General features: G+C 35.7%; 1 protein-coding gene across 8 annotated transcripts; it reads left to right on the forward strand.

Moving 5' to 3' along the window:
* The first annotated feature begins 385 nt into the window (after window positions 1-385).
* On the forward strand, window positions 386-22,318 carry LOC123713483. Of its 8 annotated transcripts, XM_045667194.1 has the most exons (28): window positions 386-760; window positions 935-3,723; window positions 3,823-4,040; window positions 4,289-4,330; window positions 5,114-5,254; window positions 5,631-5,774; window positions 5,971-6,049; window positions 7,146-7,202; window positions 7,810-7,909; window positions 8,444-8,597; window positions 9,934-10,073; window positions 10,622-10,709; window positions 11,461-11,538; window positions 11,669-11,761; window positions 12,163-12,332; window positions 12,782-12,887; window positions 13,152-13,414; window positions 14,192-14,343; window positions 14,899-15,049; window positions 15,427-15,504; window positions 15,732-15,989; window positions 17,715-17,825; window positions 18,074-18,244; window positions 18,833-18,933; window positions 19,479-19,594; window positions 20,142-20,275; window positions 21,057-21,098; window positions 21,177-22,318. In XM_045667194.1, exons 1-27 carry the CDS (start codon window positions 677-679, stop codon window positions 21,081-21,083), a joined length of 6,045 nt encoding a protein of 2,014 aa, XP_045523150.1. In that variant the 5' UTR covers window positions 386-676; the 3' UTR covers window positions 21,084-21,098; window positions 21,177-22,318. The 8 variants fall into 8 exon arrangements, with proteins under 8 accessions (XP_045523150.1, XP_045523125.1, XP_045523142.1 ...); XM_045667169.1 differs by lacking the exon at window positions 21,057-21,098; XM_045667186.1 differs by lacking the exon at window positions 21,057-21,098 and having other exon boundaries at window positions 17,718-17,825.
* Window positions 22,319-22,912: the final 594 nt, after the last annotated feature.

Below are 22,912 nucleotides of genomic sequence, written 5' to 3' on the forward strand. Positions count from 1 at the left end.
CGTCCCTCACGTAGCGTGGTGCCCCTACTGCGCGCCTTAAGATAGTGTTATGGACGGTGCACAGTGTGATTGGTTTTTTTGTGTAGGAGAACCAGGCCGGTGATGCGTAGGTGAGGCGGGGACGCACATATAACTTGTATAGCGCGAGCTTTGTGCAGAGGGGTAGGCTGCCTGTGATGAGTGGGTTGAGCTTATGTGCCGCCCACTTAGCTCCCCCTACAGCTCTTGAGATGTGGTGCTTCATGGAGAGTCGCCGGTCTATGGTGACAATGTCATTATAGAATATTGACTTTCTTTTATATGTATAAATCTTGTAAGTAATAAGTAAAGTTGACAGCTGACAATAGATTATATATTATGGCATTGGTTAATGGCAACACTGCAAGCCAACAGGGCACGTACGATCGATGGTTAGATGTCAATAAATTGAAAAATATTCCTTCATCTAGGTATATTTATGTATAACATTTAAATTTTTATTGTAAACTATATATCAGAAAAGACAATTCTGTAGGAAACGTCTACTTCGAAGTCAAACTGTTCGAAGCCAGTTACGATATGGTGAAAGTGAATATTTATAATTTTATTCTATGCTAGTGACGAAGCTGTTTGTGGTGCTAGTAACATATGTGAAGGGGTTCGATTGTAAATGTTACGTAAGAGGCAATAACACGGAATGTCGTGGATGAATCGGGCTCAAAGCGGCGCGTCCCAGGCACCGCAGCCGGGGCCCGATCAGACACCGTATAATACCAATCAGGTGAGCTGAGCTGCACAGGTTATGTCTACGGAGACGTAAACAATGACGTGGACTAATAGAATATTGTTTTAATATAATGTAGAAACGCATTAATTAAAGAAGCCATTTAATTAAAACAATAATATTTCCTTATATGAATTACCTAACAATTAATTTCTACCTTTTCTTTTACAGGCATATGGTGGTCAGCCAAATATATACCAAAACTTTCAATCTGGACAAAATACACAACAACAAAATATATGGCCAGTACAGCAAGAACAACAACAACAATTTGATCAGCAATATGGACAAATTTATTCACAGTCTAGCTATGGCAACAATTCTAATGAGTTTTATCAACAACCACCTCAATTTAATCAAAACTACTGTAACCAAAATTATGACAATGTGCAACAGGGATATCAGCCAAACTTTTACCAAAATACTTCAACTCAACAACAGGTATTCAATCAAAATAAACCTAACAATGATACATGGGAAGACAACTGGGGTTGGGGTTGGGAAGATGCATCAAAACAAAGCCAAAAGAATGTAAGTCAGGTACCTGTTCAACTCACTAAGGAACCAGTGTACAATCAAAATGCTAATATTATTGAAGAAAGTTTTTCTTCCAATGACAACTGGAATTGGAGCATGGAAAACAAACCAAAAGAACCATCCTTAAAATGTGAAGAAAAATGTAGTACACCTGATACAAACCAAATGAATGCAAATGCGCTTCCTTATAGCCAGGGAAATGTTAACACTACTGCTTCCTTAAATTTTGAACAAGTGAAAACATTAAATGATAGGGATGTTGTTAAGGAACAAATGCCTAACTTGATGATGGGTAAGCGATTCAATCTGGAAAACCTAACACCCCAATGGTCTATTGAGTCTCAAATGTCTCAAGATTCTAGTGATGGTCCTTTAACACACTCAGAAGGAACTCACAGTACCCATAGAAGTGAAAATCAGTCTAGAAGTTCTAACAAAAGTAGCCCAGGGCCAAATATTGACTCCACAACTTTTAATTTTTCACAGACTGTTCATGAAATGTCTGATCAAGTAAATGAACTTACAAAGTCTATAGAAGACTCGGTTTCCGAAAGTCATTATATGTATAATGCCAATTTATTCGACAATTCTAATGATTTATCACAATCTATGAGTGAAATGCATATAAATAAAATAGAGAAATCTGAAGCTGTAAATGAAGAAGGACCTATAACTGAACATTTAGAAAACACAGTGGCAGTAAATAATATGTATGCTTCAAATGTGAACCAGAGACCTTCACCGCTTCCATCTCCAGCTACTAATCCCCAACAGACTCCTTTGCAATCTATCCCAAGCTTGCACTCTAGACAATCACCAATGCCTCCTGCTCCCCCAGTCACTGGGTCAAGTCAACAAAATTTGAATATGCCTCCTCGAAACCCTACAAATACTATAGCTGTTACCGACAATGTGGTGCCTACTCAACCATCTCATCCAGCAACAGGTTGTTTGCCACCACCACCGAACTTTTCATCATCTTCATCCAATCCTTTCAAACATTCTGGACCATTTTCACACAAGACAATTGGAGTGACACAACATAATTCTTATCCAATGCCCCAAGCTATATCTTCTGCTTCTAATTTAGTATCCCCTGCAGCTGTAAGTAAATTATCACAGGGCAGAATGCCAGATGGTTTTGGAGCTAACTTAGAAACCACACCAGACAACTCCGAAAGACCTGACCAATTACCTCCCTCAACATATAGGTCATCTATCACTCATAATATGCCTGACAATTTAGAGGTGGCACCACAGAATGATAGAAATGAATATTTACAAACGGCTCATTTATCTGGAAATGATTTTGGAGAAAACAATGACTTCAGTCGACCCCCACCTCCTGGATCTCGAAGAATGGGAGTAGGTCAACAAGATTTAGAATATAATCAAGACTTGAACATCTCAGGTGAAGAACCACCTCCTGGTCTTGCACGTATGGTCCCTGGCCAGCAAACAGAGTCAGATAATACTTATAATCAGGCTAGTGAGGTTTATATGGATAGGCACATTGATGGTCAGCCCACAGATAGCATAAATAGGCCGTATCGAAGGGCTGATGGGCAACAGACACCAGATGAATATGTACAAACTTCACAGAATAGAGGTAGTGACAGAAGACTTGTTGGTTTGGATAGAATGGTGCCTGGAGAGCCAAGTAATGATGACTATTCACAATTTCAGAACACTAACTATAGCGGAACTAATGAACAACGTGTTGTCACCGGTGTTGACAATAGTTTCCCAATAACAACTGAAGTTGGTTTATCAGAAATTCGCGAACAGAATGTGGATGGCTCAGATTACACTGAGCAGAATTTGACTAGTACTTCTCGTAATGTTATAGGTGCCCGCGAAACAAGCAATGTTACCACGCCCGAATATAATATGTCTGTGGAGGATCAGCAAAGAGAAATAACTATGGAAGGAGAGAACTTACAAGATCTTAGTATGGTGTCCTCTGCTGATGTATCTTTCCGAGAGCATACCTTTGACACTTCTAACATTAATATTGGGTCTAACATGGAAAGTAATGATGCTGGCCTTGAATATATAGGTAATAATTCCCGGAAACAATCCCTTAACCGGTCTTCTGGTGACTCTGGTGAATCTGAAGGCGACAGAGGCTACAAAGCTTCCCCGCGAAAAGATCGTGAAAAGCACAAACCATCAAGAGATCGTGACAAAGATTTAAAGTACCCTAGAGATGATCGAAAATACGAACGAGACTCTGAACGACGGCCTTATCCCGAAGATAGACGCTCAGAAAGAGAACGAAGAGATAAGGAAAAGGATAAAGAACGAGCCCGGAGGGACAGAGATGATAGCCCTGAGTCCCGAAGGCACCGTCGTAGCGTTCATAGTCGACGTTACGAGACAGAAGATACTGACTATTATAGTGACAAGGACAGAGATCGCAGGTGAGATAACGCTTAATTTTTTTTCTTTCTTTTTGTCACAATGTTTATATACTGTTTTTGTAAATTAATCGATTGCTCTATTCACTGTTTTACTTACAGGCGATACCGTGAAGGTTCATATTCATCGAAACCTCCTCGTCCTGACGAAAATGATAGGCGATATGACGATCGGCGACGCTACAATACAATAGAGCGAGAGCGGCGACACGAGGACGAGCGCGAAAGACGGCGGCCAAAGGATCGCTACGAACGCCGCTATAGGGAAATTGACCCAACCCGCCGTCACCCGCGACGCCCAGATGAAGATAGAAGACGAGGTTAGTACTTCTCTTAACAATACCCACACCTCAATCTGTAAAGTATGAACTATAAATATATATTTTTATTATAATATCTCATAGTACTGTGAATTTACGCTTGTTTTATTTTTCAAAAGACATCTAGGGAACTTAGGTATATGTGTCTTCAAAGAATGTTACTCTATGTTACTTTGAATACTATGAATCAGGCGGTCTTCATCGTCAGTCACATGTTAGCTTTTTTGAGAGACGTGTTTATGTTTCAGTTGTGACATTTTCGAGCGATGCTAAATCGGAGTCGAGTAAAGGTAGTGCAGAGTGCTCGCTTCTCACCGCTCCATACATTTTTCGGCAATATTTCTTGATTCAATATCAGATCATAATATTTATTTTGCTTTCAATTCGTGTTTCCATTGCATATTGAATTTCGGTTCATCGCCGGAATTGCTTTGATATCTTCGTCTCACGGATCATCAGCCGTGCTCTAAACGTTTTTTAAATTATTTTATTTTATTTTAATATTTGGATGACTTGCTTATTGTCTAATGAAATATGCCTGATCGCTAACAGCGTGGTTTCACTCTATATAATGATATAAGCAATGAATAGTGTGGCGTTGATAGTTTACGCTATATCAACTATACCTTTTCAAAGCATGAAATCTTGATAATGAATTGACCTTGTTTTCGTGTTCTAGACCAAACTAGCATTTATAAAACCATTTGCATATATTGCAACATTAGCAATCAAGTTTTTATGCATGAAGTTACAAAACCAAGCGTAACAGGTTTATTGAATGCTGTCTAAAACTTAACATTGGTTATGCCCTACAAATGTCGCTAAATGTAAATGGAAATTTTACAACAAGCAATTTATTAGTAAAGGAATTTCGATTACATTGTTTATTTTAGTAGATCAGCATCAAGAATAGGTTTTGCAACTAATTTTTTAATATTACTAATAAAAGATTTCAGACAAGTTTGTGATATAGAGTAATTTACATATTTTTTTTGTGATAACTGCAGCTAGAAACTCCGACAAGGACCATTAAAGTAATCCTTAAGATTATAATAACATTTTCCATATCTAAGCAGGAGGAGACACGTACTCGTCGGGCTCTCGTGCCGGATCACGTGATGCAACTGCAACAGATGAAGATCCAGACGAGCCCAGGAGAAGGCCTCGCGATGAGCGAAGGCGGTATAGGACCAGACCTGATCCACCATATGACGGTTAGTATGCTAGGGTGATATATATTCTACTGATTTATAAAATATATAATAATTTCTAATATGTATAAAGATATTGTGTAATATTTAGATGGTGTCCTATTCTTCATTGGTAACTGCAATCTCCTGTCTGATAATGCGTCCTATCTTTTATCATGTGTTTTTGCGTTCAAGTTGAAATACACCTGATTTAAATGAATTCATTTATACGACTTTTAGGTAGAGTTACGACATTTAGCATACGTTCTAGGAAGCCTAGATATACGTTGATTAATTATACAATAAATAAAATATTTATTTTGATTATTAATAAATATTTTATTTTGATTATTGCATAATTAATTACTAGTATAATAGTTAAATAATATTTTCTATACAGAGTACGCGATGAGTGGTTACGGCGGTGACGCGTACGCAGCGCAGTATGAATACTACGAACGCTTGCGTCGCGCTGATCCCGCCGCTTACATGCGATTGTATCATCAGATTATGGCTGGACATCTTCAACAACATCGCTATCCTGGTACGTTTTATTATTTATGTGTTTTTTCCTAATGTAAATCCAAAATCATTTTCTGTCATAACGCTGAAAATAATTTAATTTTGGCTAAATAATGTAATTTACTATATTTTATTCGTCCATTCATACCTTTATTTATTACTTTTTTTAATTTAACATCTTTTTTTTTAAATTCTGTACGAAAATAATACAATTTCAGGTTATGAGCTGCGGGGTGAAGAACGCGGTAGCGTGCACTCGGGCCGGTCCAGTGCGAACGGACTAAAGGGACCCGACGCGTACGTACTCATGCAAATTATCTCTGTATTATGTCAATTTTAATTATTCATATGTAATATATTTGTACAGAATTGTATAAATAATTCAATAGTGAGGGCGAAGTACCCAAACATATAAGTCATGTTATAGTTTTTGAAAATTTCATCGCTTCTTTGGCTTCAGGTCATTAGTTTATCCCGTACGTAATGCGTTTGATTTTTAGTAAAAAAAAACAATTGCTTCGTGTTGGAATCATTTGTCGGTTGAAATAAACGGCTAACCTCAAATAGGCTATAGTGAAACTATACGAGGGTTTTGAAAAAATAAACAAATGGTATTTCTTATATTTTTATTAAAAAGGTATTTTGAGCTTTAATTAGATATGCATTATAACTAATAGGTATGGAAGACAGCTTTTTCATAACCACAGCCTAACAAAAGCATATACATATTTTAAGCAAATTCAGTTTCATAAAAATATTTATAATAATACTTATAACTATAATGTATCGATGTATTTTAAAATTTGCTGCATCATACATTACAATTATATATATTATATGGCTCATTCGTAGAATGATGATGTGGCCGACCATTTCATGATTGTATATTATGCTATAGAAATTAAAGAAATCTTATATCCGCTCCTGGTAGTGCTAAGATTATAAAGTTTAACAGCTTGTATTTCTTTTTAAATAAAAAAGGCCAAATCAAGCGGGCCATAGTGAAAGTAGAATTTTGATTATATTTTTTTATTTTCGTCCACAAGCTTTTATGGTTATTGGCGTATACAATTCATTTGATATTGTGACTAGTCTATTCATAAAATACTTATTCTTGAAATTGTAGGCCATGTTTAAAAAATCTACGAGTCAATGACATAGTTATCGCATTAAATAAATTAAAATAATCCATCAAAATTGGGTTTGTTATATAATATATAGCAAAATTCACAAACCATCAACATGCTTTACATCATGCACGGGAATCTATATTTTACCAAACCTAGATTCTAATTTCGAACACAAATTGGTCTGTAAAATATTAAGAGACAAATGTGTTTGACGTTGCACTGTGTGGCATGGTTTGTGCGTGCGAGTGTATGTGTGTGTGTAGGTACTACGGCGGGCTGCTGCGAGCGCCGCCAACATTCCGCACCGATGGGTCCGACAGGTATACCAACATTGCGCATGTTCATAAATCATTGCACAAAAAATACTCTCGAATAATTATTAGAACCAAAAAATATTCAGTTATGTGTATTAATATATTGTATGACGTGATTCTAATGAATTTTTACAATACTTTGAATTCTTTCGACAATAATTTTGACAACTAATAATTTTATTGTAAAATTAAAAAAAAACATAATAACTTTTTTGTCCTCTACATGCATTTGAGTATTTTAATAACTACGAGCTTTCAATCATATTTTACTTGCATCTAACACTTTATCAGTTTCAACGCTTTATTCACCTGTTTTAACACCGTATTTAAAATATGTTCATATGTATGTGTGCTCTATGGTGTTCTGTGTATGTTTTATCTTCATTGGTAAGTCTGTATTCTTGTAAGAGGTATTACGACAATAATGATACTGACTTTATTATTTATTTTCTAACGACAAGTCTTCGAGCCTTTGAAATAATTTCTCCCCGATTATTTAACGCTTTAATAAAGTATTATTTGTTTTGTCAATTTCTGTGGTGCTGTATTTTGAGCTTTGAGTGTTCCTTAAGAGTTCCTCAGTAACCTGTGTTAACGCAAATGTTTTTATTAGAGAGGTGACAACAGACGCCTCCCTTAACCTGCAATTGGAAGAGTCCACGGTACGCTCCGAACGAATGACGCCTTTTAAATACTCCACAGCGCATATCAAGGTATGAATATGTTTATGTTTAAAGGTGCTACTTAAATAATAGTTTTAATACTAAAGTTAAATATCTTACTATATATATGTTCGCCTTCAATGGTTTTTGTTTTGATATAAATTTAAATAATTTCTGCATTTACTTGAGACAAACGTAGGAATAAATAGTGTAAATAGATAATAGAATGATAAATGTATGTAGTATCTGGAAAAAAAGGCTTTTTATTCTTAGCTTAATACATACAATTGCACAGAAGCTTTTAGTGAAAACCAACTGAAAAGCAGCATTTGCATTTTCATAAAATTATCACTAATATCTAATTATAGAGACTGCGGAAAGAGAACCGGCGTGTCGGATTACGACCACTTTTATTTTTTTACGAGTCCTGTAATTTAGTCACAAAAATACTTTTAGTGCTTTGATATTAGTATCAATTTGTTTTTATCAACATAAAAACAAAAAAAAGTCTGACTGAAACGACCTCACATCCCTCGAAGGCTCTTCTCGCACTGACTGTACTATATTTTATATTACTGTGTATAGGGGACTCTATCCGCTGGTACTCTCGTGGTGGTACGTGCGGCTTGGCCGGCAGATGGGCGCCCAGCACCGGTGAGACTATTACCACTCACAGCTCTACTGGCAGCTGACCCCATGGCCCAGGAATTAGCTGCGCTGCCTGGACCACTCGTTAGAGGTAATTATGGGTTTAAGGAAATCTATTCGATGCATTTCTGATTAGGTAGGAAAAATTAAAATATTTTTTTATAACAATATATTTAACATCATTATCAATTATTGCTGCTGGAATCGAAACTGGAATTGACCAAATGTGTGAGAGCACATTATAATTTTTCCTGCGAATACAATTTTTACTATTTAAAAAAATTTCTAAATCACAAGAAACGTAGTTGGAGCAAGGGCTTGCGAGTACGGAGGACGTATTGTTTCTAACTGCAACCTCCATCTGTTTCACGTGCAGTGTGAGGACCTAGGTTATCAGGTACGCGTGACGCAAGCCCGCGAGACCATATAATAATAGTTTCTAAGCTAGGCAGTAGGAAGGGAAGAGAAACTTCTTAAGGTCTTAAACAAAAAGTTATAAATGAAATGAAAGCAAATAAGAAAAGAAAAAGCGTACAGATAACCATAGCACACAGGTTCCACGTTTGATAGTTTATTCGCACTGTCCGGAGGTCGCGTTGCCACTGGCTGCAGGCTCCAACCGAACCCGTGTCGTCACACAGCGATAAAATCACCGATGCGTTGGAAAAGAGAAGTGGTATTATTGTTCGCCACAGAGTAAAAAATCTTTTTTTTCCTTTCTTGGTCTGCACGGTTTGTGCGTCAGCCATGCAAAAAAGATAGGAAGTGTGTTATTAGATTTATTTTAGTGGTTTGGAAATTGGATCGGAATTTGCAAAAGGATCAAATAAATTAGGTATAATATAAGTACATAAATGATTATAATTTTATATTGTTATGAAAAATGAAACTGGCTAAAAGTCTATATACATCAATATTTATATTAGATAGAAGGATAGAGACTGAAGTAGGTAATAAATCTTACCCCATGATGTATGTCAATACTTTAAAAGGCAATTACATTACACTCCTGCTAGCAGGAGTGTAATGTGATCAAGCTAACTTCATACCGCCTAACAGTCAAGAAATAACCGTCTGAACGCACGCATAAAGATTCGATATTTTTTAAATCTGAAATACGCCATTACTCGGTTATTGTTGATATATCCTGTCTTGGGAACTTTATTTAAATACGCTCTTCAATTTGAGGGGAGAGATTTCCGTGTCGACGAATTGATCATTAATGTTTGACGAAACCCATGAATATTTTTGTTGGATTATTTCTTTTCTTTTATTTTTTTGTAAATATTTTTACACATATCACAAAGCGAAAACCATACAAATCGGTCAAGTTCGCGAGTTATAAGTGTTCGAACAAACCTGACTGTTTTAGATATTAATAGATTGAAATGATTACACTTGATTTTTTATATTTACGTTTATTTCAGGTGTGACTCACAAGAAGAACGTGATAGAGTATTGCATGACCCGGGTACGAGATGCCCCTCGGTGTGAGGCGGCGCGTCGTGACGTCACAGGGTACACACTTGTTTGGGAACTGCTCGCTCTACTACTGAGACAGAATGGGGTCAGTCACTTGTTTTTAACTCGTCGTTCATTTATTACTTGATATTTGTCATAATCTAATTTTAGCGTGTTTTGTCTATTTATTAATGTTTACATTTTACATTTCTAGCTAATATTTTAATGTTCCTTATATGTTAAGAAAGCTATACAAGCCAATGAATGTTAAAAATTTATTGTATTTTATTTTTAATACAATAGTATTATTGTCTTTTGTTAAAATAGCTTTTACACATTAAGAAAAACACTTTTTGAACGGATTAAAGCTATGTATTATTATTAAAAACTTAAATACATAAGTCTAAATTTTAAATCGGCAATAATAATTTTTAATCAACTTCCGGGCAATCAATACAGATAAAACAACTTTCTCTGCAGCTGTGATACTTTTGACATTTAACACCTTTTGTCTTCAGTCACCGTGACCACGCACGCTGAAATCACGCGAAGCGTCGAAAAAAAATTAATTTTTTTTAAAAGTTTTTCATAATAATACATAGCTTTAATCCATTCAAAAAGTGTTTTTCTTACAATAGTATTGTTTTTATGTAGGTGGTGATGGGATCGGACGTAGCAGAGCTGTTGATGAATAACGCTAAGGAGTACGAGTACCGAGTGCCCTCACTTACGCCACCCTCAGGTACTGTACCAATATTATATAGGGGATAGATTTATGACGAATAAACGGAAAATATTAAATAATAATAATAATAATAAATATTTATTTCCTAAATTAAAAATCTTCAGCAGTGCGGAGCCTGTAGTAGATATCTTATTGTCGACTTAGTAGTAAATTTTCCTAGGTTTCCGGCTACAGGCGAAATTGTCTCTAGTTAGAAGGAACTGCCAGCTAGATTATCTATTTGCCTTAAAGTGATCAAAGTACTAAAATATCTAATCCAAGACATACATAACAGGGATTCGGGACTGCGAAGATTTTTGTAAATAAAAGCTTGCCAACGCTCGGCACACTGATTGATACATTGGTAAAATAAACACAAAATACATTTTTTTATGTGACAAGCAGTTAAAGGCAAACATGACATACACGTAGCGATCATACAAATAATAAACAAAAAACTACAAAAAACTAAATAATAATCGATTTTAAAGTGCAGAAGATTTTAAATACATGGTTGTTCAACTTCGTTTCGTTTAGAACTCATGTTCTTTGGATTACAAATATTTACATAGAAAATAAATCGTTTTAACTGAAGTAATTTTTCTCTTGTCTCTTTTCAGTACACGGTAAACACAACACAATAAGGGACGAAAGAATATTCTGAGAGTGAAAGGGGCATCTTATAGGGATTTTTAAAATTATTTGCTACACAAAATATCTATATCATTGTAATAATTACTTTTTATTTTAATGATTGATGTATGAACAGGGTCTCGCGTTGCGTCTTCGGCAAGTCTTAACTGTGAAGAAGAAGTGGCTGACGTCCAAATTACACCTCCGCTGCCAAGTGAGTAGTATTTTATTATCAAAAATAAATATTAGTTTTAAATTGTACTAACTTGATATATGACAATTAATATGACGGATTGTTAGATAGTAGCAGATACAAACAGCTTAGTCTTTAATGTTTTTTGTAGCTCCAGCTGAAACAGAGGTGGTGGTGGACGAAAAAGAGGCAACAGAAAAGCTTAGGGAGCTACTCACCTATGGCAGTCAGCAGGAAGCACTTGGTAAATATTAATTTTTTTTAATATACTGAAGGAAATGAATTGAAGAAATGCAGATTCGTAAAAGTATCAAAATTCCCTAATTTCACCTCATTTAATTTACAAATACATATTTTTATGTTATATTTCAGTTACAAGATTTAATAATGTCATCGACAGTAGTTTTTGTTTTATTTTTGATATGACTTACAAAAATTGGGTGTCTGATAGGTATTGACTTATATTAAGTAAGATTGACAGTAGACAAATTTCAATGTTTATCTCTATACGTACAATTAAAAATCAGGTACGTTTAACACGTTCTCTCAGCACGTTCAGCATAATAAAATACGTTCATATAGAAACGACTTTCATAATATTTTTTTTCAAACTGACATAAACTTACACCAATATTGTGTTACCAGAATGGGCGATGAATAATGGACTATGGGCGCACGCCCTGACCTTAGCAGCGGGATGCGAGCGCCGCACGCGTGGTGCCGTATCTGCGCGATTTGTGGGAGCTCTGTCCACCACCGACCCCCTGCATACGCTTTACGCTGCAAGGGCACAGCGCACGCCACCTGCTGCCACCGTACGTAAACTTTCGTTACTGATTATGAAGTTTCAGCATTTATACTTTGTAGATAAATAAATATAACAACAGTTTTAGATAATCTGAATGAAAGTTTTCTTAGTTGTAGTTGTATAAAGAGTTGAAGAAGAGAGACGAAATGATTGTATTGATAAGAAAAACCAATAAACAAGTAATATCGACGTTTTAGGCAGTTTGACGTTACCTGGAATTTGTACACTGATCGTAAAAATCAATTCATGCGTAACAGGGGTGGTGATTTTATAAAAACAATTTTGAATATCTTAGATTTATGGTAGGGATAAATGCTTTTTATAATTCAACTTTGTAAACTCTGACGAGCTTTTGGCTCCGACCACATTCAATGTAAAAGATTGAGGTTCAAAAAAATAAACATTTTTTTATACCGATATAAAATATGTAAATCTCTGACTAATATTAACTTATAGTGCGTGGGTGACGTACGATGGGGTGACTGGCGGCCTCACGTGGCTATTTTGTTGGCTAATCCCTCAACTAAGCAGGAACAAGATCAAAGGACCGTCACCCAGTTTGGTAACGAGCATTTTTTAATTATTTATTTATTTATTTTTGAAACTAAATTCGATTATGATATTGAAAGGTTATTTCAAAATGAAAAGTTTTATTATAATAGGCAATGGGTTATAAGAATATGTATATTTTTTTAGGTTCATAAAACATTATTGCATATTGTGTAACAGAATTAACATTTAATTAAATTTTTAGCATTATTCCGATATATGAAATTCCTAGTATTAAAAAATTGTTATGAAATTTTTCTACATTTTCATATTTCAGGTGATTCGCTAGCGGCCCGTGGACTTTTATACTCAGCCCAATTCTGCTACTTAACCGCGGGGATGCCTTTCGCCCCTCACCCATTGGCGCCTTACGCGACGCCCACACTGACAACGCCCACTGCGCCACGCCTCTCGCTGCTATTGGCTGATGGAAAAGCCAACAAACTGTCACACTTCGCTACTAACCAGGCGATATTCGCAACCGAAATTTACGAGTACGCAGTGTCGCTCAGTCAGGATTATATCATTGATAATTTGCAGGTATGGCTTATTACAGATAAAATAAATAAGAAATCACTCACATTTATCTCATTTGCTACTACTACCGTACATAGTAAAATGTTACTAATTATTAACGAGTGCCAACTCTGTTGTCTTTCTAACGAGGAATATATCATGTCGAAATGTACCTTTTTATTTTATGAATTGTCTCTTCAGTGAGAGATCATTGAACTTTTCAATCGTTACTTAAGATAAATAAGTAATGTAAGTCTAACCTAATTTACAAATAAGGTTTCAAATAATACTACTTACAGTCTCTATTAAGAGAAAGACTCTATTATTATGTTCAATTTACCACTGATTAGCTCTTAAGACTAACGTGCCGTAACACTAACACCACTTACGTGGTGTCGAGGAGTTGCATAGCCTCGGCATTCAGGTGATGGTGGAGCCTTGTTCATGGGATCAGAATAAGTTTAAGGAACTAAAAATTATGACATTGTTGTTTGATCCAGCAATATTTTAAATTATTCTTAATGTACTTAAAGCTCCGAAATTGACTTGAATTAGAAATAAATAAATTTTTATTAAACACAATATACAGGATTAGATAAAGTAAAGTGCACTAGCACACACTAGGATTCCCTGCGTTGTGGGCAGCCAGTCTCTTCCTATTGACATGTAAACAGTATTTCACTTAATGACTTCTACTAATTTTGTACAATGAGAATATTTTCTGTATCAGCATAGGATATTCTTTGTATAACCCAAATAAAGCGAGATATTTGAGGCAAAGGGCTGATGATCTGCTTGCAGGTATACAAGTTTCTAATAGCCACCCGGCTAGCGGAGTGTGGGTTTGTGGAACGAGCCCTAAGATATACGGAGGCAGTTGGTCGAGCTGCACTCGCGAGACCACAATCCCAGCCACCGGCACTTCTTACTGCTGTTACACACCTTGCAGACAGGTAATGATTTTTTCTCTATAGAGTATACTCTATAACGGCTTTTGGGGACTGGTCGGACTTTTACGAATTTGTAACTGGTGATTGTATAAGGTTCATGAAAGATACACCATGCCTATTTCTGATAGTGGTTAAACATGTTTTCCTCTGATGTGATGAGGAGCATGATTGTTGCAAACTCATTACAAATATTTTGTAATAATAATTTTACGTTTTAAAAGAGTTATGTGATGGAGTGTTTATTGCTGTTGTTCTCGTTTATTCTATATTCTTGATTATATTTTAATAATATAAACTGTATAAACTTGTAGTCGTCGGTCATTTATGAAAGTAAGTGACGGTTTTCTTCTTGTATATTTAAATTTCAAACATTACGTTTTAAATTTAAATGTAAATAAAAAGAAAAAGGTATAAGCTTAACGTAAGCGTAAAGAACTATTTTTTTAAAGCAATCAATCTTTATAAACTGACTTTGACACATATTATTTTATAAATATGTGTCAAAATCAGTATAGTGGACTATACTTGTTAACTTAAGGATTACTTCTTTTATACCAGGCTAAAGTATCACGACCCAGCCGAAGCAGCAGGCGAAGAAGTGGCTGATGCTGGGGAAGGAAGTGGTGAGGGTAGCGGGGAGCCTTCCCCTCGGCATAACCACTGGATACAGGACGTAAGGGATATGGCGCACGCTGCTGTCATCGCTTCGGTAAGTTCTTTGTCATGGGACCACTCCGAAACTTTCTAAAACATGTTAAGTTTTCCGAACATTATACAATTTAAAATCATTGTTATAATTGTGACTTCATTTGTATGTAATAATATTTTTTTTCGACACGGTATATATTTTTAATGATGTATTGTTTCCTTATTATAAATAACACGTTGAACTGATTAATACATACATTAATTTGCGCATTGTTAAATATAGTGTAAACTCCATGTAACGTGTCTCGATTTTACGACGAACTCCGTAAAGCGTCGAAATCAATTGGCTTTTGATAGTTTAGCTTGTCTCCCATACAATGATACACTCATACATAGCATCACACCCACTCTCAAAATGCATATTTTTGTGTATTTCAGGCGGAAGCTTCGCAACAGAACACGCCGCAGCATCAGCCAATAGCAGATCCTTATTCGCAACAGAACTGGGGTGATCAGGTGAGGAACTAATTTTTGAAAAATCTTCTACATACTGTGTTACTTAGTACTTTAATTATTCTAAAAGAAAACCTTTGGTTGACTGATAGTTAAAGTTATGATGAATAGGTTCCAATTGAATTTTAAATAATTAGAATTGTAGTATATATACCTTTTGCTACTTTTGTGTATATCTAAGTAAAGTGCAAATTTATCGATATTCTATTGGATTATATTTTCAATTACAGACAATCCAACCTCAGAATTACCCTGAAGTTCAGCAACAGGACCCACAACCAGACTATACGCCTCCTGCCCAGTATTATCAGCCTCCCACTAGCGCTGCCACTTCCGCTGCTGCTCCCGCGCCCGCTGAAAACGAGTACGCGTATACGGCCACTGATGATTTTACGTACGGTGGCAACGAAACAGATTATACCTATGGCGGCGAATGGACCAGAGATGATCCCTATTGGCAGGGCGACTCTCAGTACCAATATGGAGAGGTGAGTTCACGATTCAATAATAGTTTAAATATTCTGACAATTTTACACAGATTTTAACTCAACGCGTTTTTGATTGGATTTTTCCTTACCGGGCATCGGCATTCGCGGAATCGTGTGAATTTGTGTTGTGAATAATTTTATATTAGCGGTTTGCGGTTTTTTCCCGCAAATTTCCGTTGCAATGTGAAAAGTATCTCTATATATACTGCGTAGTTCACGTTGAGTTGAGTGGCAGTTGGTTCATTATTTCATCTCAAGCTGTCGCGGGAAAAAATCGTAGTACCGCCCTAAGTGTTGTGAGTGTCGGATCGCTAACGCGTGTTATGGGTAGCGCGCGCGTGGGCTGCGGCGGCGAGGTCCCGTGCCAAGGCCCCCGCGCCCCTCTGCACCGTGCCCCGCGCCCCGCCGGGTCCTTCGTCCTGCCCTCAGCGCCGGCCACTCGCCGCTGTTCAAACCCCTGGTGTTCGGCGGGACCTACCCCATCGACGAGCCCTGCGATCGCATCTCGTCCTCGGATGACGAGGAAGGAATAGGTTTGCCCGACACGGTGAGGATATTCGAGTCGATGCTCGCCCGGCGCGCCAATATGTATCGCCGGGGGTACAGAAGTGGCCGATCGCCCCAAACGTTCGAAATCGATGAGCCCCTAGACCTTGCGGACACGCCCCCCGAAGCCTTCTTCCGTGAACGGGACGCGAAGTACTACGTCGCCGGACCGAAGACCTTCGACATCGACGAACCCTTTATTCTTGAATGAATTATCAAATCCAAAAAAAAATGTTCCGAGTTGAAAGTCGTCGTTTTGTTTGTAATCGAGTTCCTGATTTGTGCAATTTGCACGTTCGTTTCATTAATAATCTCAAATGTTTATCCTAGGTACAAGATTCTTGTGAATTAAAACATGAGGTGCCATATCTAATAATTTAATTATATTAAAATGTTCTGTTGTCTATAACAGCAAAAAAGATGTTTTAGTTGTTTGATGTTAGTCTTTGTTGTGAATCTAATTTTTTAGTCTGTGATATTTGATCTGCTTTTGATGTTGCATTTATTTATTCTGTGCTTCGTTTACCGTCCAAATTGCGGTCTGTTAAATTAATTGAATTAAATTCTTTAATGTTGCCGTCTAAAATATGTTATTATTTAGGAAAAAAATAATTTTACGAATATTTATTAACATGTGTTAAATGTTGTTATAATTTTAAAATACAAACTTCTGCTTAATTATTCACACTGTATCTCCTATGTACATTTATTAATAAAAACTAATAAAAGCGCAGTGTGTTTAATTTATACTAAGACTGCTTTAACGTGAATTTAATCTAACAAATGAAACGTAACTAATCAAGAATATTTATCTATATTTGTATGAAACATTTGAATAATGTTACAACTCTTAGGCTAGTTATTTATCGTCAGCAATAAGTTGGTCGACAGAGTCAGGAAAAACAGCAAAACTAACGAATAAAAAAATCATGTGAAATTTAATTTTAGCATTTAGGCATTTAATCCTCGTTATATACAAACGAATTTGTAGAACATATGGTATACCTGGAAATAAAAAGGTCTTTTTGCTAAGTGCACTGATCGGGCCATAGTTGTTTTGGTTTAAAATTACCTCTAAAAAAACTATCGCTAAAAGAAACATTTGTCTACCGCATTTTCTACGTATTTTTTCCTTATGTTACATTTATTCTCTACTCTATAAGTGATATGTTATGACAGCAGGATCAAAATGGTGTAACTGATCAGCCCGCGCCAACCATAACAATGCCAGGTGCTTCCCGTCCCGTCCCTTTCAAAAACTACGATAATGATCGTCCACCCAGTGCAGATGTAAGTAATGCTAGAATTTAAAGTATGGCATAATAACGTTAAGAAAATATATTAAATTAAAAGAAATTGATTGACATTGTTATAGACCAACAGATTAATGATATAATAATTATTACACTTATTCTAAACATATTAAGTAACAATAAACTGATTCAATAATTCATTGATTTAATTCATTATAAAATTTCATATAAAATACAGGTTTTGTTGAAGCAATAACGCTTAAATTTTTGTTCTATGACGAACAGCAAACAGATCGAGAGACTGACACTCCAAAGCCAGTGAAACCGGATAGCAAGGGGGACAAAGAGGACAACAAGGGGGATAATAAAAAAGGAGGCTGGCTTGGGGGCATCCTTACCAAGTTATCCCTTCGTGGACCCAATCAAATGATTCTGCCCGACGATAAAAATCCCACAGTAAGTGCCCAATTACTTAAACATAAACCTATGCCCACGCTCCTGTAGACGTTTTGTTCATTTTTAAAATTTATGTTTAGTAGATTTCTTTTGTTATTTTGCTGTTTATATATATATAATTTATATGTCTATGTATTATTTTGTGTACTTTAATATTTTTCCGGATATTTATTAGTATCAATAAATAACTTTTATTCTGTTTGTCTTTTATTTGAAAATGTTCATACATGTTAATTAACATATATCAGAGGACAGACTTTATTACAATAATTAAAAAAGAAAACTAAATATTTGTCAAGGGAGAAGCCAAGAAAATTGTATAATAAATATATTTATTATATTTTAGCTACATCATTTTTTAAGCACAAATTCTTCGAATGAGGCAGACATATTTCTGCTTTTGTTTCATTGATATATCATTTATTGATGTTATTCTTTCACTGTACGTGTGAATTCCGCTTATAAATTCGTCACATAGAACGCCAAGTTGCACATAACATTGCACCTATAAAATCTTGATCAAAAATGCTTTATTGCTGTCTCCTTAAGGCAAAATAGGTATACAGACCTAATGTAATACGTGTGTAGATCGTGTGGGATGCGGCCACCAAGCGTTGGGTGAATCGCGACTCTCCTGACGACGAGCCAAGCGCGCCGCCGCCACCGCCCCGCATGGCGCCGCCACAGCCGTGAGTTATGATTTCATTAATATATTTTAAATCTGTTAATATAAATTGAGAAAACATTTACAATTCCCATACAGAGCCATTTTATTGCATTTAGTTAAGTAGTGGAATTCTTTTTTAGTATACTACTAATTGTACATTATATTTAATTTGAATCTAATTTAACTGTCTATAGGTCGATTCTATACATTCTATTCTATTGGGTTTTTTTTAAATTGCAAAATATACTTTTAAACATTACAATATAAAAATTGTAAAGCAATGTTGGCAAACAAGCAAAATAGTGTGGCAATGAGACAGTTCTGATTTCTTCGTTCCTAAGTGAATTAAATATAGTCTTAGTATATTAACATTTACGTTTCAATTTAACGTTCAATTCTATCAAAACGTCGGAATAACTCGACGCGTTCTACTAATAGTAAAACAATGTTTGCCTCTATATAACGACAACATTCTACCAGAAAATGCAGTCGCTTGAGCGCTGCAGAGAGTTTACACTGTACAATGTATGCTAACAATACATTTATAAGTACTGATGCTTGTGGCAGGGTCACATCGACGCCACTTCAGTCTCCTGGGGGTATTCCACCTGGGGCCTCGGCTCTAGCTCCTGGAATTCCGAGCGCTGCGGGAGGAAACCTACTACGAATGCAGAGGGGCAGAAGTAAGCTTTTTATTTAAATTTAATATAAACATAACATTTTCTTTATAGTCCAATTTACCGGGACTAAACGCGTTTTTGTTACAATATTTACATAACTCGTCAGTGAGAGATTGGTAAGTAATTATGTTTCATCGTAGTATTATCCGCTGATAACGTAGATTTATATTGGTGTATTTTTATATACACTTAAACTTTACAAAGAAAACTACAATTCTCACTTCATAATATAAGGAGCAGTGTTAGCCTAGTGGCCAGTTTTGCGTGCACCTCTTATAGCTTAGATCAAAAGTTCGAACCCCTGTTGATGTGTTAATTGTGTTTGTTACACTTGCTCGTATGTTAAAGTAAAACATGCGGAAGCCGGCATGCCTTAGACCCAAAAAGTAGATGGCGTATGTCAGGCACAGAAAGCTACTTGTCTATGAGGAAAAATCATTACGAAACAGATACAGACGTCTGAGGTCAAGACCTAAAAACGGTTGTAGTATAGGTAATAAATCATAAATCATGTTCCGCCGAAGTCAGTTGTCACTATTAAATGTTACAGACATAAAGAAGTCGTACGTGGATGTGTTCAATCCAGCGGGTGCTCCGCCGCCTGCCGTTTTGCCCCCTCCGGATCTGCCCCCTGCACCACCTGCGGCAACCCCTCAGTACTTCGTGCCTGCCCCGGTACAGCAGGTATTTGCCTTTCCTTTATAATCCTTTAACATGTTATTTACAGTAAATAACTTTGTTTTTTTTGGACAAAGAAGTTTCAGATAACTTTAGAATCATAAAAATATTTTAACTGCTGTGAAAATTTCTTTTTTTACATTATATGAATAAATTATATTAATTACTACAAAATAATTTTTTACGAAAATATTTCGATTTGAATAAAATAATTTTTAAATGTTAGTCATAAGTATACATGGCATATATTATCTAACCGATATGTGTAAACGGCATATAATCTATGTTTAAAAAATATTAAAAATGTTGCCGGTAGTAGGAGCGGGTAGTACAACTGTCGATGCCCCCCTCCCCTGTACCCTCCTTTACTGTCCCACCTCTCCAGGTATGTCTGTGTATATTAACAATTGTAAAAAAATATGCTTTAGGGTCGAAACTGTCTCAAAAATGTCAAGCAATTTTGAATAAATAGGTTTAAAAGGTGTTAATTTGACTCTAGTTAATATTTAGAACCCTGCAAATATCTCTTTTGAAGTCAGAATTTAAAGCTTGAACAGGCTAATCAAGATTGAAATATCCTAGAAAAGAGCGTACTAAACTAAAAAGAGCTTTTTGGCAATGCTAGTGTCGATGGGCGGCGGTATCAGTTTACATCAGATGAACCCTTTTTGCCCCCCTGTTATATAAAAAAGCACGTACATGTCCCTACTTAAAAAAGTCTTGTGCATTAATCGTAATTCGCTATATTATTATTACTAACGCTTGTATGTTTTTTACACGCATCCAGGATGAGAAGGTCCCAAATGGTCACTGATATGTGATTTTAAAAGTATGTTGTTTATAATATTAGTAGCGCTATAAACGTCAATAATATAACGTTATTAATAAGTTTTTATGGATTTTTCAGAGTGGAATTTATGATCCAAACTCAATGGAACCCGAGCGTAGCGCCATCTAGCAGTACTAGATATCTTTTGATTTCATTTACAACTGTATTTCATTTATATCCCTTGCTCATTCAACTCCATATTTTCATACAATCAGTTGATATTTGTGAAATACAGTGTAAAGACCAACGTTTGTAGATAAAATGATTCATTATTTATTTATTTTCAAATGTCAGACATTTTTTAGTTAGGTTCGTGACTTTCAAAACTGAACATTCCTGTATTCTATTGACCTATGTTTAAAAGACATTTCTAATGTAGTCACAAGTAATTGGTATTGATATATTACGGCTAGACTTTAATACAGGATAGTAATATGACAAGACTCCATTTTTATATAAGATTCGCAATTTGTCTTATTGTACTGGTTAGTGATGGTGCCGCGTTGTGTGGATGGAAAAAAACTTGTCAACTAAGCAGTTTAGTTGTGCCACAGTAACGATACACTGCGAACGTCACGAAATGTTGCTCACAGTGGGATCTAACGAGATAAGATAAAGATATTGTTCTTTCTCATTCTGCATTAGCTACGCACTACAGGCGTAGATATGACTTATGAGGTGTTTTTCCCCCTTTTCTCTATCTGTTTTGGTTTTTAAATATTATCATCAAATCGTTGTATAGTATTCTGTCTTTCCAAATGCAGGTACGCTGCGATCTTTACTTTTCTCGTTAGATATGTTAGGTTTAATTTGTAATCGTAGTTTGAACATGTGATTTGTGGAATATCTAGTATTATAATTCGACATTTATTTTAAATCACATTTTAAATTGTCTTTCTTCAGTTTTGTATATGGTATTATTTTTGGGAATAAAATTGAAATTGGGCAATAATTATGTATTATAGTAGTTACTGGTGCAATAGGTTCTATCTTATTCCGTCGCTATTATAATGAATTTATATCGGAATTTACGCCTATGCGAAATGTACAGTCTCCATTTGTAAAGAAGAGCTATCGTACTGGTCATAGGAAAGCGACTGTAATGTATAGAATGTTATATCTGTATATTATGATGCGTCAACTCGCTATGTATTCCGATTTGAGAAATGTATATTAATTCAATATCTAAATATTTAAATAAATTGTTTATGTTAATGCTTTGTAGTATGTTTTATTTTATACTCAGTCACTTAGTTGAATTAATTAATATGCGTCTGTGATGGTGTCGTTAGCGGCCGCCGTGATGAACTGGAACACCGAAACGGTAAGAGCGCCAGCCACTAGAGCCGCCATCACAACCGAACATGCCACCAGCCCCTTGTTTACTGCCATCATTATCACAACTCCATACACAATCCATATCTCTGATGCACAAGCATAATGTTTTTATTAAAATTCAAACTGAGCTGTCTTTGAAGTTTATTCGGTACTCTTCGGTTTGATCCGTCATTCTAAAAGACAAAAACCAACGAGTTAGAATTAAAAAGGTTCTATGCTTACATCTCCAATAAAAACTTTCCCGAAGAAGTAGGTAAGGAAGTGTATTAGTATTACGTAACGAAATTTTTTACATTCCATCCCCCCCCCTCCATGTAGCGCGCTGTAACGTTTTCTGTACCCTTCCTAGTAAAGTTATGTAGGAAGAAACATCCAAACGTTGCGTCACTACAGGTAAACCTCCTTTTTCATATAAATGTTTATGATGCAAGAGGATTAAGATATTTAAAATGCATATCTTTTTGAAATTTTAAATC

Source organism: Pieris brassicae, chromosome 1 (genome assembly GCF_905147105.1).
Source record: "Pieris brassicae chromosome 1, ilPieBrab1.1, whole genome shotgun sequence".
Taxonomy (NCBI): Eukaryota; Metazoa; Arthropoda; class Insecta; order Lepidoptera; family Pieridae; genus Pieris; species Pieris brassicae.

Excerpts from the sequence above, each read along its gene's own strand:
- LOC123713483 (XM_045667169.1), top strand. The coding sequence starts at position 677 with ATGTCGTGGATGAATCGGGCTCAAAGCGGCGCGTCCCAGGCACCGCAG. Across the intron at positions 13,415-14,191 it reads ATATCATTGATAATTTGCAG|GTATACAAGTTTCTAATAGC; the intron begins GTATGGCTTATT and ends ATCTGCTTGCAG. Across the intron at positions 20,276-21,176 it reads TGCCTGCCCCGGTACAGCAG|AGTGGAATTTATGATCCAAA; the intron begins GTATTTGCCTTT and ends TGGATTTTTCAG.